Source organism: Dipteris shenzhenensis, chromosome 13, assembly GCF_047967505.1.
Source record: "Dipteris shenzhenensis isolate YYH24624 ecotype China chromosome 13, Dip_SZ_1.0, whole genome shotgun sequence".
NCBI lineage: Eukaryota > Viridiplantae > Streptophyta > Polypodiopsida > Gleicheniales > Dipteridaceae > Dipteris > Dipteris shenzhenensis.
Genome location: NC_141608.1, coordinates 40,057,687 through 40,074,473, shown reverse-complemented (window position 1 = coordinate 40,074,473; position 16,787 = coordinate 40,057,687). Strand labels below are relative to the sequence as shown.

The 16,787-nt window shown below is 46.2% G+C and overlaps 1 protein-coding gene across 1 annotated transcript in view; it reads right to left on the bottom strand.

The window, feature by feature from the left end:
• Window positions 1–1,908: 1,908 nt before the first annotated feature.
• Window positions 1,909–16,787, bottom strand: part of LOC147895393 (cyclic nucleotide-gated ion channel 2-like) — a 37,631-nt gene continuing 22,752 nt past the window's right edge. The window contains exon 9 of the mRNA XM_087383616.1: window positions 1,909–3,165. Coding sequence (XP_087239742.1) covers window positions 2,641–3,165 — 525 coding nt within the window. The 3' untranslated portion in view covers window positions 1,909–2,640. The remainder of the gene's footprint in view (window positions 3,166–16,787) is intronic.

The window sequence follows — 16,787 nt, the reverse complement described above, 5'->3', positions numbered from 1 at the left end:
GCATTCTTGATCTTGAAGTAGACATACTTATCTATGTTTTCAATGTACAAATGATGGGATGCCTAAGAAAGAAGACGATATTCACACTCTTTGAGAAGGGTCCATCACGTGCCATACATCTTATTTGCTGCTCCTCGAGACTGATGCAAATGCAATTGGAAGTAGCATTAGGTATAATCTTAATCATGATGAAAACGTAGGTAATGATACACAAGAGGATGCACTTGCAAAGTAAGGGAATCCACGTGACATTTTAGGTTGTGTAGTAATACTAGTAGTTCATATCCTTATCTTTAACCACAAGGCACTTTGGCTTGCCCTTAACTATGAAAGGTTCACCTGTAATGTAAATACTCCATCATGTTTCAATAACGGAATTCGCGTGACATTGTAGGTTGTGTAGTGATACCAATAGTTCATATCCTTATCCTTAACCACAAGGCACGTTGGCTTGCCCTTAACTATGAAAGGTTCAACTTTAATGTAAACATTCCATCGTGGTTCTTCAATAATCTTCTCAACTTCTTTGGCCTCACAAGCTCTTACTTAGATGGCTGAACAACATTCCAATAAATGTGCTTACTATTTTGCTAAGAACTTAGTTGTAAAGCTTTGTAAATTCATGGTATAATCCCCCTATGTTCTCAACCAATCACATCCCATTACCGCATCACTTGGATGTCAAAGGCAAAAACTCCTCTATGTGAGTAAATCCTTCATGACAAGAAATCCTACTACAATAAAGCCTCCATTAGCCTATTCCACTCTCATGCCATGATCCAAATGTGTAGTTATCACCCTCATAATCATCATGCCTTGGATCATACAACTATGACTACTTCCACTATCTTCAACCAGAGAAATAACCATTGTTGTCTTTGTCATACTAGTGAAAAAATCTTTGCACATTTTCACATAATACGAACTTTTAGATCTCAATCATTTACGAGAAGCTATAGAGATAGAGGACACATCACTATCTAAAATTTTTTATACAATTAAAATCAAGATTTGAATGAGACCAATTAAATCAAGATTCAATGAAATAGATTCAATCACACTGATAAAGAACCCTAAATAGTTTGGATAGTGAATGCCATGAATATTCTCCACAAAACGTGTTTTTCAATTTCACAGATTTGCCAATTTTTCTCATTTCGACTCCAAAATTCATTCAATTCCATTCCTGATGACACAAAGAGGTTTCATAGGGTCTTTGAAGAGATCGTGGAAGTCCAAGACATTAACCGTCCATAGCTGAGTGCGTATCAACACGTGTCAAAAAGGGGATTTTGTAGGACACCAACTTAAAACATAATCCAAATCACATGCAACATGCATACACAAGGAGCATCTATACACCTAAGCAATCCTGCCTTTGAAGGTTGGTTCTAGTTTGTTGTATACTTATGAATATCATAGCTTAAATTGATTTTTTGCCTAAGCTCCCAAAATCTTGCTTCTATGACGAATGTCCAATAGACTGCTTTTATCTTGCTGAGCATCATTAATCGATATTGTTTGCAAAAATTGACCTTAAACACTGCTTAATCCTCCAAATCATAGCCAATCTATCCATGTAGCCACATACTAATGGGAGAAAATTTGGGGTTCCAATGATGCAATAATTTCAAGATACTCATCAATTTGAGATGGCATTATTCACATGTGACACTTGCACCAATTGATGGAGACATTCCTGCAAAAATGAAGTCCAATATGCTCCAATTGATTTGCACCCAGTTCAATAAAATTACTATACCTGAGTGACAATACTATAGGGGCCCACAATATGAGCACAGCTCTAGAATCAGGTGCACCACAGAAGTCCAATGATGCATAAAAATCCAGATTCTAATAACTCTGAAATTTCAACCTGCCAACTGGCTGACACCTCACAGCTCCTGATTGGGACCACTTCTAGCAACGAATTTTTGTACAGAGATACATTTCAGGCTCAAATCCAGTGCTCTAATTTGAAATCAACCCACATTTCCCCATTATTGTCGTGGCTTTGATACCACTTGAAACAGTAACTCTAGTACAAACATGGAATAGCTGCTATACAAAAGAAACTCCAAAATGCCTCTTGAATTAGGAGGAATTGTGAACTGTACACACAACAGGCATTAGCAAGGGTCTGGGAAGCCACAAGCCTTGGAAACAAATATGCACATTGGGTGGAGGCACCAGAATCAGAATTGCAATCTTTGCACCCTGAAGAGAGGAATAAAACTGTGAAGAAAACAATACTGTAGCTTCAATAGCGAGATACACATACACAACCCATACAAGCCTTTAGTGCTAGCCTTCGTCATGGCTGAGTTTGCCCTTCACCTCCGGAGTGCCGACAGAAACTCAGTACGAAGACTTTGTATAAATGGATGCTCAAGTATGTGTGGGTGTGTGGATTTGTATGTGTGAGAGCATACTTTTATACTATGGTCTACACCCACTGTTGGACACTGATGACCTCAGTGGGGATGTCATAGTAGTGGAGTTTATGGTTTTCAATCTTATGAATGACTCTCGTGAGATTGAAACTGCACTATGTTGTGTTTTTAGAGGATGAGTTTGGGAATGTTCCTGGATTCATCTAGGTATATAAAAAACCAGCTCCTTGGAATCTAAAAACAGATCCTATTCCAAGTGGTCCTGAGGTTTAGGTGACGTAAACATGGCTGCATAAAATCTAAGGCGGTCACGCTCTGATTGAGAACGAGCCAACGGTGAGATTCTTGGTCCAATGTCATTGATTGTCTGGAATTCTGGAGCCTGGCCCGATTTTCTGGCCTTATAACGCCTCCATGCAAGCTGGATGGTGACAACAGCCCATGTTCTCCATCCAGAAGAGTAATATCGTGCTTTCCTCTTCAACGTTTCATTGACAAACTTAAATCTAAAGTGTTCTGTTACAAACTTCAAATCTTGAGCCTCAAGTCCAAAGGCCTCAGTAGAATCGACAGAGGTCAGTGTCGCAAATGAGGGAGGAAGCCGCTCAACAAATGGCCTTCGAAGACACCATGACAGCAGTTCATCTCCACAGAAATTTCCAGGCCCTAGATAGCATACGCTCCTCTTCCCATTGCTGAGTTCATGACTGCTGTGGAGGTGCCCTCGAACAACGAAGAGCATTTGTTGTACAGGATCCCCTTCCCTAACAACCTGAAATGCAAACAGTAAGCACTGCTTATCTTGTCAACAATAAACCACAACAGAAAGACAGGGAGGACAAACCAAAAGAGTTTTTATAAGGCATTCACCACATTCAAAGAAACCTAGTTGCAAACTTGAAAACAACCAAGCAAGAATGAGCATATTGGCTTGTCAAGAACATGATAGTGTTTATGGATGATAATCTCATACCAAGTTTAATGTACCAAGGTAATAATATCATCACATGCATTTTAAAACTCACTGCAATCTTCGTCACTGAAAATTCCCAGTTGTTTATAGACAGGGCAATCATCTTAACAAAACAACATGAACATACTGAGTGCCCTTCAAACATTATAGAGAACTGGGAGCTGCAAATAAATGGAGCAAGCTCTCATTTATTCTCTGCTGTTCTGTGATTTAAGCAAGGACAACAGGTCCACAGTCTGAAACTTGTACCAATGACAGTATTTTAAAGAACCGTGCAATTCCTTAACAAACAAGTCACATATGTGAAGGATCTGCTGCCAGCAAAGATGTGCGGCATATATGGAGAGGATCACTGCTGGCTTCATATCCACACATGTTAACCCTTTTTACTTCTGTCCAAAGTTTATATTCACGTACATGTCAAATTTGTCCATTTCACTCACTACCAATGGCCAAACATACTTCAATCTTCAAAGTCTCATCGAGGTCTATCCTACCAATTCATTTCACTCACTCCCGATTCTGGAGAGGCTAAGAGAGGGAGGGAATGAGGGGGTGACAAAGAAGGCTGAGAGGGGCTGAGAAAGCTGAAGTCGTGGAAGCTGCCTTGGTCAACAATTCTGCCTCAAATTGAGGATAGAATTAAAACACCTGCAGGAGCCAAAAGGAGCTGGAGACTCGAATCTATTCCAGCCTAAATGCATCCAACATTGTACAGCAATCTAGTGCTTATGTAGCCCATTGAATGTCCCAACAAAACAGAGCCAGCGATGCAGACTTTTGGTTTGGGAAAATCCACCAACAAAGCCAGAAATGATATGGCCTGTTGCACTGAAATAGCCAGCCATGGTACAGCTGTTTAATTGGCTTTTGCACAGCCTATGTGTACCGCCACTGTCCAGATAAAGGACTGAAAAAATATGCACCAACAGATGCAAAACTTAAGTACGGCTGGTTTGTACCAATTTTGTACGACACATTTGTGCCTGTTTGTACGGATTTTGTACGATCTGTATGTACGACTTTTGCAGTCTATGTGTACAGTCACTGTCCAGCTCAAAGACTGATGAAATGTGCACCAATAGAGGTGAAACAGAAGTACGGCCTATTTCATACGGTGCTTTTGTACGACTTTGGAAAGGCAGCAGCTATAGATGAAACAGCAGGAAGGATAGCAGGAAGGGAGGGGAAGCTAGAAGGCAGGAAGGGAGGGGGGGCTGAAAACGATGGGGAGCTTTAGTGCCCTTGTTACTTATTGACCCTCTACTTTTCTCTGAAGACCTTGCAAAGTTGGAGGTACTCACTACCAATTGGCAGTAACTCAAGGAGACAGGGCTCCAGAAAGCTCAAGCCTCAGACAGCCCAGCACATTGCTGCAAGTTGGGTACCCCCACAGTTTCTACTCTTTGAGCGACAGGAGCATGCACGCTACATCCGCGAGCTCAAAGATGAGTTTGTTGAGTTTCTAGAAGAACAAGAGGAGACTGATGGAAAGCTTGCTCGTTTACAAGCAGCTCACGTTGATCGGCTCCTCTCTGACCATGGACTTCTTCACCAGTATAACAAAGCCATGGGATCACTCAAGACTAGGAACTCTTGTCTACCAATGCAAGCTCATGGTACATCAAGAGGAGAGGGTGAGGTCTCTTAGCAATGTCAATGATGAGCTGCTGGTGGACAAGATGGTCAAGCTCGGGTATTGGCACAGAGTGCTTCAACTTTTGTGTTAGAAAATGTTGATCAATCTAGTGTAGCCACAATGGTAGCCATGACTGCAGCAGATCGCTCAGTGAAAGGAGCAGAGCGAGATGGGAGCTGACATGGAGCACCTGACTACCGCCCAAACTCTATTGCTATTGCATCCCAAGCTCCAAATGTATACATGGGTAAGTCAATTTGATAGGAGTACGCACACTTTACCCATAATTTTAATATTGAAGATCGATTGCACTTTGGAAGCACAAATTTTGGGGCTTGTAGTATGGAGGATTAGGACAGATAGGGTGCAAATAGACGGGATAGCTCGGCATGCCCACGACCATTTGTGGAGCATATATGGGCACTTGTAGGAGTCACCTCCCCCAGACCTTTGTACAAATTAGACCAAGAGTGGTTTGAACATCTAGCACGATCCATTTGGTTTTTCAATAGGCATTTTTGGATGAGAATTTTGACCCAATTGGGGAAGTGTCGGCCTATGAGTGGGTCACAACTGCCTTCAATTTAGAAGTTTTGGATATGGCAGATAGACAGATGGAAGATTTTGGAGCGAAGCGGGGTGAGGTTGCTCACTATCTTATAAATATGTCGCCTCCGATAATGCAGCAATTGCTCTCTTATTTTGCGCAGTTATTGGTAAGGTGGAGCAGCTACTTGGAACTACCTTGATGAAGGCCAGTACCTACTACAAGCATATAGTGACTTTGTGTTGACCATCCTACAAAAAGTGGATGATGCCACCAAATAACATAATCTATAGATATGGTAGTTATTTCCAAGATAGGAATTAGCTTGCTCCCGAGCTTGCTAAGGTAGTAAGAGACTTGATTGACACCTAGCAGAGGCACCTTTATGTTGGCATATGGATATGCGAGGCATTTAATCGTGGCCTCCAGAGTCCTTGACCAGACAATGTGAGGATGAATGGCAGATTCTAGAGCTTTCCCTGTGGTTGAGGAGAGCAACGACCATTTGCTGACATAGTTATTTAGCCTAGGTTTGTACAATAACCTACACACAACGAGCCCGAACGTGAGGGATTAGACCATGCATATTAGCATAGAATAGGACTTAAGGAGAAGATTTGGTGCACCTACCTTGAAGAGCAACAACGATAACAGGAGCAGCACAGCAGCAAGCAACGCCGACACACCTCCAGCCAACAATGATCCACCAGTGGACCTCTAATGTTTGAGCAAAAGCTGGAGAGTCTTTAAGGCACATGGTGTGGAGAGGGAGAGAGAGAGAGAGAGGGTAAGCTAGGGAGAGAGAGAATGATTTTCAAAGAGAGACATAATGAAATGGAAATGAAATAGCAAAAGCAATGAACAAAATGAAAGTACTCACATGCTAACCAAAGAGCTTATAGGCTTAATACTTGATTGATGTCACAAGTGACAAGTACAACACTTATTTAGAGCACACACACACAAATGAATACCAATGCATATGGGATAGCTTCCAATGTGACATGCGGCATCCATAGGACACACTAGACTAAAACTCACACTGAACTCACTAGAACGCATTAAAACTGACTCAACTTGAATCCATTTCCTAACACCCCCACATGGAGGAAAGGTGAGTGACTACTAGAATGGAACCAAGAACAGAACATGACAATGATGATCATCGGACTGTGCAATGACGTCTAGAACTAGACATCGCTCCCATGCTAACTCGGAGGCAAGTGAGCATGGCTCAGAGGCTAGTGAGCATGGTATAGACTCAGAGGCTGAACTAACATGGCTCAAAGGCTCATCATGCATGGATGCATGACCAACTCAAAGGTCTAGGAGACCAATGCACCAACATCCTGGAACTCACATGCCAGGCTTGATAAATAGACCTATCAAAGCCAATACATGGCTCCCACAGTACATCTCACTCTTGGCTCCAAGGACTAATGAGGAACATGGAGCCACACAAGAAAATAAACAAATGAATACATCATTTTAAGAGGACTATCCATGGAAGAGGACCTTTATTGACCCAACACACGTCATTTATTTCATTCATTTTTTGGAAACAACCTACCAAATACTACTTTTTTTTTCAAAGAAAGGAACCTTCTATTAATGCTTGAAAGATTTCATACAAGACAACAGCCCCCAAGGTGCTAAGTACACTCTCTGGGTCACCCAGTGTCTCTCCCTCAAGGGAGTCCACCTCGACAAGTCCATCTGAAGTCTCCTACTAATCCGTGTGGTGTAGGAAAAGAAGGGCACCTCATCTATCGTCTCAGCTAGGCCACCCTTGGAGGGCTAGAACCACTCCCTTGGGTCCCACTAGACCTCCCTCCGGGGTCTACCCTCCCATAGCCAGAGGTGCCATCTAGAGGCGTCCTGCTCTGAGATACTGGGAGGATCAATGTGCCACTCCTTCCCCAAGCGTCCTACCACTCTGATCATCTTCCAGTGTATCCCATCAAGACTCCCATCCATCTCAGGGTCACTCCCAGTGAGGGGTTGAAGTAGGCCTCCAGGTCCTACACGGAAGAAGCCGGGGTGAATGCTGCCGCACTGCATCAAAATCCTCAAGGAAACACCAGTACAGGAAAACTACCCCAACCATCTACAGTCTCTCCAAATGTGAAGTCCTTCCCACCAGGACTCAGGAATGGCTAAGTCGATCTCGCCCATCCACTGCCCTGCCCCTCTCAGATGTGCTAGGGCGTCCAGCCTCGCTCCTGCCTCCATAGGTAGTCTACTCCAGCGACCAAAAGACCCTGCTGGACCACTGTCCCACTGTGCCCAGCCAATGTGAGTCCGCTGCCCAAGCATACGTCCCTCCTGATCTCTTACCTCTGGGTGCCACATAAAGGGCTGGCGCTCAAACTCCTCTCTCCATCTGGGCGAAAGACCCCCTGCTAGTCTCTGCCAAACCCTGTGAAGACTCCTCATCAGGGGGGAGTCCTTCCCCGGCCGTAAGGGGGGTCTCTGAGAAGATCCATCTATGTGATGGCAGCCATTGTCCCCCAGTGCGTGGGGTGTTCCTCAAATGCCCTCTCTGTAAGAGGAGCTTCCAAGGCTTAGCACCTGGGGTGAGGCCACGAACCACCAACTTGCCCAGGAAGGGCTCTGCTCTGCATCTCTGGATCAATGATACCCAAGCCTCCCAGTGCCTGCGGCATGATCACCGTCTGCCAAGCTACTCGGGCCCTAGTGTTCCTCGTGCCGTCTGAACCTGCCCAGAGGAAATTCCGAACCAACCGTCGGAGCTGCCTAATGCATCCTCTGTGAAAGCACCAGCAGGAGGCAATATACCAGGCAGTGGCAAGAAGAACCTGGTTTGCCACTAAGGTGCACTTGCGAGGGACAGTTTGGCCGAGCTCCAATAGAGAAGCTTGCGCCGAACACTCTCAAGGACCGGGACAAAATCTGTTGCTCTACTGTGATGTCAATACCCACCTGGCATCCGAGGTATCTCGCTGTCTGGCCCCGCGGTATCCACCTGAAACCAAAGTCACCCCCCCACTCACGGATCTCCTGTGTCTCCTCAAAGCCCGTGAAGAAGCCTATGGATTTTGTCCAGTTGATCCGTGCCTCCGAGGCCTCACAATAGATAGCCAAGGCACCTCTAACTCTCTCTAGACTCGCTGTGGTGCCCTCAACATACAAGGCCGTGTCATCTGCAAACTCCGAGTCAAGGAGCTCCTCCTCCTGCCTGATTGGGAGCCTCAACCTTGTGAGACCCGCCACCTGTGATCTCAAATCGTAGCCCAGAGCCTCCGCTACAAACAAGAAGAGGAAGGGAGCTAGTGGGCAGCCCTGGCGGACCGAGTGAGAGAGAGGAAAGGCCTTGCTTGTGTGTCTTCCGATAATCATTTGACTAGAGCTCCCTGCATATAGCGCTGAAAATCCTCTAACCCATCTGTCTGAGAAACCCAATCTCCGCATAGTGCCCTCTAGGAAAGACCACTCCACTCTGTCGTAGGCCTTCTCAAAGTCCAAGAGAAGGATGGCCACTAGCTGTGACTCCTCCTTGGACCAATCCACTGCCTCCAAGAACGTGAAGATGTTGTCCAGGATGCTGCGCTCCTGGACAAACCCAGTCTGTGTGTCATGGATGATGTCGGTAAGATGAGGCCGTAACCGCAAACTCAAGACCTTGGCGAGGATCTTGTATGCAGTATCAAGCAGAGTGATCGGCCTACACTGTCGGATATCTGACCTATCTCCCCCTTTCGGAATCAAACAGATCCACCCCTTGCGCAAGGATTGAGGGGAAAAGCCTGTGTCGAAAATCTCCTGACAAGCTAAACGGAAAGGGGTGGAGATAATCTCCCAGAAGTTCCGGAAGAAGGCCGGAGTCAAGCCATCTTCCCCCGGGCACTTCTGGGTCGGGAGAGCCTTGAGGGCTTCCCAGAGCTCCTCATTTGTGAAAGAGTCCTCAAGTCTATTGCATAAGTCCCTCGAGACTACTGTCGGAACGTGATCCCAAACTAGCTCTCGGGCCACAAGACCAACTGGGGTCATCCTCTCTGTCTGAAAGAGCTGGCTATAAAATCTGGTGGTTATGTCAAGAATCTCCTGCGGGTCAGTGTGCATGATGTCTTGCGAGTCCCGGAGATGCTATAGCTGTGTGCTGGTCGATAGGGGCCCAGTGGTATGAAAGAACTGCTTCGTCATCCCCTGTCCCCCTGTTGCACCCATCGGGCCCGGGAGGAATGGTAGGAGAACTCAGCCCGCCACAGCTCCATGCCCTAAAGCTCGAGACGAGCGCTCTCCAATCTATCACTAAGCCACTGGGACATTGGGTCCTGCTCCCAAGCCTCTCGATGGAGGCGAGGTCTCTCCTCAAAGCCCGCTCGCGCTCCTGAAGGGTCCTCCTCCGCCTAAGGGCCTGAGCTTGCAGCTCCACACTGTTCCTCTGAATCGCATCGACAACCCACGCAGCCCAGCCCTCACTCAGTGCCATCTCTGAGTGCTCCCAAATCTCTGCCATAACCTGCTAAATCTCCTCGTCCTGCAAGAGGTCCTCTCGAATGTGGACCCCCATCTGGGAGAGACCTCGGCAGGGAGTGGTCGGACATCGTGGTACCTGCCAAAATCCCAATAGTGCCGCCTCTGTGTAATGCCCAGTCCCTAACATAGAAGCGGTCTAATCTCTCGAGCAATCCATCGTGTCTCCTCTGTCCAAAGGAGAAGAGAAGGCTGCCAAGAGTCCTACTGAACTCTGGCTCTCTCCATGGGTCTCTGCCACTGATCATGAAAATGAACTGCTCCCAGGTACTACACTCTGCTGCTGGCATCTCAGAGAACGAGGCGCTGCCCTGCTTGTCTTCCCCAAACTCTAGGTTGTTGAAGTCCCCTCCAACAATCCAGGAGTCAATATCCGGAAGACACTCTGATAGCCTCCTCCAGAAGGTTGGGCGGTGCTATCTACACGCTGGGACATACACATTCAGGATGATAATCCTGGACTCTCCCGTCCGAACTCCCATCCAAACTGCCCGTCCTGGAATGCGCTCGCCTTGATCGTAGACCTCTGAAGCCAAGGTCTGTGAGACTAAGATGCAGACCCCTCCACTCCGTCCTACTGCGGGAGACCACTCCTCTAGACCTCTCCTTGGAAGAAGGTGATGGTGTCGTCTGATGTCTGTTGCTGAAAACATGTGCTCCTGAATGATAAGGATGTCCATTGCCCGCCCTACCACTGCCCTCTGCAACTCTTGCCGGAGCATCAGGTACTACGGCTGGCTACGAACACGGTCGTGGAGCCCATGTACGTTCCAACTCACTATGGTCCCAACTCATGAGGACGGGGGAGTCGGGAACAAGCCTCTCCTGTGGGTGGGTGCCTATCCTAGAAAGATTGTCTTGTGTGATTTTTCCGGGGGCTTAGAGGGCAAGTAGTCAGTGTCTGTGCGACGACGTACTAGGATGGATATCGGCTCAATACTGATCTTCCGTGCCCACTTCATCATGAAGGAGGCTTCCACCCCGAACAACTCCGCACACGTCTGGAGGGGCTAGAAGTGTGCCTGCTCCACCTTTGCCTCCATCGGCAATCTGATAACTCCTGTCGCCAAACCACACACCCACTCCTTGTGCGTGAAGCTCACTTGAAAGTTCACCTCCACGCCATGGGTGCACCAAAGATCTAGTCCCTGTGGCCCCATCCACTCGTCCATCATGAGCATAATCTAATTACCCAAAATAGCATCAAACACCTCCGAGGACCACTTCTCCAATCCTGTGGAGGCAAACAGAAATCTCCAAACGGGGTGTGTTTGATCCCACTGCACTGATCAAACCCACCTTTCGAGGCTGAAGGACCATGAGCGTGATCTCCAATGGTAGAGGGTATGAGACCAGAATCTCCAGATAGTTCCAGAGTCCTAACCTCCAAAAGTCCCGCGGTAAGGGACGCCCATGCTGGAGGTTGGGAGCTGTTGTCCGGGAGGACGAGCCTCGTCCCTAAAATCCCTCTCTAACCTTGGCCTTCTTGGCAAGGTGTTACGCTCTAGCCGAGGTAGCATGACCTCGGAAGAATCAGTCGACATTTCCCTTAAAGGATCTATGTTACTAATTATTTGTTTGCACTTCATGTAAATGATCGAGAGGGAATTAATGTCAAGGTCCTAGGTGAGGGTTGATAGCACCAGACTAGGTGGATCTAAGGCTAAGGGCCTAATGCAAGGAATGTGCCTAGGGGCAAAGGATTTTAATGCATCCCAAGAGGGGTGAAATGTTGCATTAGGAAGGCCCTGTGATGATGACATGTGGCATCTAGATCCATCTAGGGAGATGGGGCTTGCTGAAACTAGAGAGAGAAGAGAATATGTAATTCACGTATGTTTTGATTTGGAACTCTCTGTCTGCTCGTCAGGCTTCAGCAAGGATTTGGCTGGGTGGAATAACTCGGTGCTTCTCCTGTGATCTGCAGTAGGAATAAATAGCTAGTGTTTTAACAATTGGCATCAGAGCGCAAGGGAGGAGATCAAGAGAGACGATCTGGGTCGTTGAAGGACCAGAGCGCCAAATTAACGGAGAGTCCATGTGACGGACAGACTGTATTGACGCTGCGACGTAACGACGACCTTCGTGGTGGCTGAGCTTGAGTTGCACGCCTGGACCGCCCTGGTGGGCTGATGACGTACGGCTAGTTACCTGACGGGATCGACGCTGATCTACGACGAAATTCGAGGGGGCTGCCCGTGACGATGGACAGCAGGTGTGGAACGGAAGGTTGGCGCTGCCCGTAATCTACGATGGAAGCGTGGGGGATCCCGTAAGGCTATGACGAAACACAGGGTAGATGGACGCACGGGTGGTGGTTCGTGAATGAGGGAGACCCTTCGATGTTGATAGTCCGTGACTGACGCCAGATCAACGGAGAACCCAATGGAAGGTACTAAGAGCGTAGAGCGATCAGGCTAATGCTGACTTGCGACAAACGGACGAACATGAACAAATATACGTATCGAGGTGTTCCAACGTGCAGCGCAGAGGTGACGCAAAATAGTGTGGATCGCTATTCGACGAGCAGCTGGCCGTGATTCAGAACTTGGACAGCGAGGGTGAAGCAGAAGATAATCCAAGGCTGTGACGAAATCGTTGTTGACCAGGGAGCTCTCTTTGACCTCCATCAATTTCGTGTTTTTTTTTCCTTGAATTAGTCGGTTGGTGCTCTGCTTTCATAGACAGGATCTCGTAAGTGATCAGTCTGCATGAGGCTTTGATGCTGTAGCAGGGACAGATTATGCTTGACGTTATGCCTATGTGCTGCAGTCAGAGTTGTTTGCAGGAGCTTCCCTAGGATAGGGAAAAGCGCGGTTTGAGATATATGCCTGTGTTAAATGCCTAGTCAGTGTGAATCTGGGATTGCAGGAATTCCCTAGTATAGGGAATTGTCTAAGCGTGCAAGTAGACTGAATTGCGTCAGTTTGTAATTACAATTTTCTAGTGGTGGTTGTAATATTTTTTTTATAAAAAAAAACCAAAACAAAACAAAACAAAACACCCATTGACTGAATGGAAGCAGAAGAAGGGGCTTCCAGGAGGGACCCTGGTGAATCAGGAGTCCGGCCGACCCAGCAGGTGTCGCGCCCAGTAGCTCATACTTTATCTGGCAGGATTGCATTGCTGGAGGATGCCTTGCAACAGTTGTTAGTGCAGCAGTTACAAGCCAATGCAGGGCAGTCTGAACTCAGAAGAGCGATACACAGTATGTCTGCCAAACCTTCTCGAGAGGAGAAGGGAAAGGCTCCAATGGAACCGGAGTCTAGTGTCCATACGGTCGAGCCTAGGAAGGCTAAAGTGCCAAATATTGCCAATTACAGACCGGAAAAGTATTCTGGTCGAATGAACGACCGTAGCTCCGATGTCATTGAGACCTGGTTACACAAATGGGACGAGGCGTTCGCCATTTGTGAAATCAGAAATGACATCAAGAAGATTCGTGAGGCCACCCACATGTTTAGTGAGGCATCGGATCGGTGGTGGATTAAACAACAAAAAGATGGTATAGCATCCACTACCTAGGAGGGGTTTAAAAGAGAGTTCAGGAAACACTTCTTACCTCCTGACGAAGCATCCCGAGCTTGGGATCAATATAGGAACCTTCGTCAGAGAAATTTATCGGTGGCAGAATACACTGATAAGTTTCGAGAGAGCGTAATGAAGGTTGATGAACCCCTGCCTCAATCAATCCAAGTGAAAGATTTCATATTTGGATTGAATGATCGAATAAAGATGGAAGTTCGGGCTAAGTATGCGAACACGTTAGATGATGCAATAGCTATAGCCCTGAACTATGAAGATGCCAAGGGCAACAGGCCAAGCGGGTTTGCACAGGTCAGAACCCAGTATGGATATCCGAAGAAATCTGGGTTTAAGAAGAAATGGACTAGTAGAGGGAGTGGTTCTCAGCCGAGTGGTCAAGCCAAGCAGGCGAAACCAGCTGAAACTCCTAAACCAAGTACCACCATTGGAGTGAAAAGGAAAGTAACCCCAATGGCAGCCCGGGCTTGGTCTAAATCTCCCTTAAACCCAGAACAAAGGAAAAAAGCGAGGAGAGAAGGCTTATGTTTTGGTTGCCTTCAGCCTCATCAATGGAAGGATTGTCCACGTAACAAAGATCGTCGGATGGCTGAGATGGTGATCTCAGAATGCGACGTGGAGATGGAGGGAAGTCCCAGAGCGGAAGAGATGCAGATTCAGCTAGCGGGATCTTCTCAGAGGTTAGTATCTTGTTTGTTATGTGTGTTTGTTGCTAAGCTAGTGATGAGTGCACCTGATAACATCCTATCTAAGCCCGCAGCAACGAGATATACAGCTTTTAATGATACGGAGTTAATTAAAAGGAAAGGGCAAGGCCAATCATGATGTCATTGTGTTGTTTGACTCGGCGTCAACTCACAATGTGATTAACTCCAAGCTCGTGAAGAGGCTGAAATTAAAGACAAGTCCATCTGACTATGCGTATACAGTCAGGATGGCAGATGGAAGTTCAACTGAAGTATGGGACCAAAGGGTTACCCAGTTGGAGCTTCGTATTCAGGACTATGCTGAGAAGCTTGATTTTGAAATGACCAAGCTTGCTCATGCAGATATAGCCCTGGGTATGGCGTGGCATTCTAGGAAGAATCCAGCCATTGATTGGAAAAAGCACGTATATCAATTCAAGATGAATGATGTGCTTTATGTCTTGCGAGGTGAGAAAGATATACCTCAGGGACCATTGGTTTCCATGATGGAAATCCGAAAAGCTCAAGAAGAGCTTTTATTCCTTTGCACAGCATCGGTAGAGCCGGTTGATGATTCTTCAGCTAGCACTGATGTTACGCAAAGTGGTGAGATGGCCAAGCTGGCTAATCTTATAACAGAGGAGTTCTCTGAATATTTTAGGGATGGACTACCTTATGGGTTACCTCCAGTGCGGAATGTTCAGCATAAGATTGAACTGATTCCGGAGGCAGAACCTGTAAATAGACCTCCCTATAGAATGAGTTTTACTGAAGAGGCGGAGGTGCGTAGACAACTGGAAGAATACCTCAAGTTGGGGCAGATTCAACCAAGTTTCTCACCTTTTGCTTCGCCAGTGATATTAAAGAAGAAAAAGGAAGATACGTTTCGCCTCTGTATAGATTATAGAGCATTGAATAATATCAATGTTAAGCACAGGTATCCGATGGCTCGGATTGATGACTTGCTAGATGCATTACATGGAGTCATGATTTTCAGCAAGATAGATCTTAAGTGTGGCTACCATCAGATCCGGATTAGAGCTGAGGATGTGCATAAAACCGCTTTCAGAAGCAGGTTTGGTCATTATGAGTTTTTGGTAATGCCCTTCGGACTTACCAATGCTCCAGCGACATTCGCCATGCTTATGAACGATTTACTACGTCCGTATATCGGAAAGTTCGTAGTATATTTTATTGACGATATTCTCATATTCAGTAAAAGTATTACTGAGCATCGTGAATACTTAAGAGTAGTGTTCAGTACTTTGAGGAAAGCCAGTCTGTATGTAAATAAAAAGAAAACTATACTGTGTATGGTTAGGCTTGAATATTTAGGATTCATAGTTACTCCAGAGGGGGTAGAAATGGATCCAAAGAAAGTGGCTGCGATACTAACTTGGCCAATCCCTCAGAGTCTGACCGCGCTGCGATCATTCTTGGGGTTTGTCCAGTTTTATAGAAGGCATATCAAAGGATATTCCGAAATAGTATCGCCATTGACTGATCTGACCTCAGATAAAGTACCTTTTATATGGGGACAGAATCAACAAGAAAGTTTTAACACCATAAAACAAGCTGTGGTCACAGGACCGGTGTTAAAAATAGTTGATCCCCAGAAACCGTTGTTCCTGGAAACCGATGCAAGTGGCATTGCGGTAGGAGCAGTTCTCCTTCAAGAGGGAAGGCCAGTAGCCTTTGAAAGCAAGAAGCTTTCTCCCTCTCAAAGGAATTGGCCAACTCATGAATTGGAGTTGTATGCTGTTATCCATGCTTTGAAAACATGGAGGCATTATTTGTATGGTTCAGAGTTTTATGTGGATGTCGATCATGATACTCTGAAACATTTTTGTAAACAGCCTGACTTGAGGGGCCGCCAAGCTAGGTGGGCAGAGCTCATGCAGGAGTTTAATTTAACGATTCGGTACCGAAGAGGAAAGGATAATAAGGTGGCTGATGCGTTGTCTCGCATTATGCACAACCTGAGTTTCACGATATTAGAGAATGCTCTAATGACCGAGATTAGAGAAACTCAAAAAGTGGACGAGTTTGTCCAAAGCTTATGGCCTAAGGCTCATGTGTTAAAACCTGGGGAAAATGAAAAGGATGACTTGGCATGCAGAAAAGGCCAAACATATGCAAGATATACCATAAGGGATGGTATGCTAGTTAGAAATGGCAAGGTTGTAGTACCTAGTCAAAATGATCTCAGGCAGAGAGTCATTCGACAGTGCCATGATAGCCCGTGTGTGGAACATCCAGGAGTCGAGAAGACATATGATCTCGTGAAGAGAGATTTCTTTTGGCCAAAGATGAATAAGCATATTCATGAATATGTGACATGGTGTTTCTCGTGTCAGGTAAGTAAGGCCGAGTGGGTGAAGCCACCCGGACTTTTACAGCCCTTGGAGATACCACTAAGTGAGTGGGAGAGCATTTCCATGGACTTTATTGTAGGGCTGCCTACAACACAAGGAGGGTATGATTCTATCCTTGTGGTGGTTGATCGTCT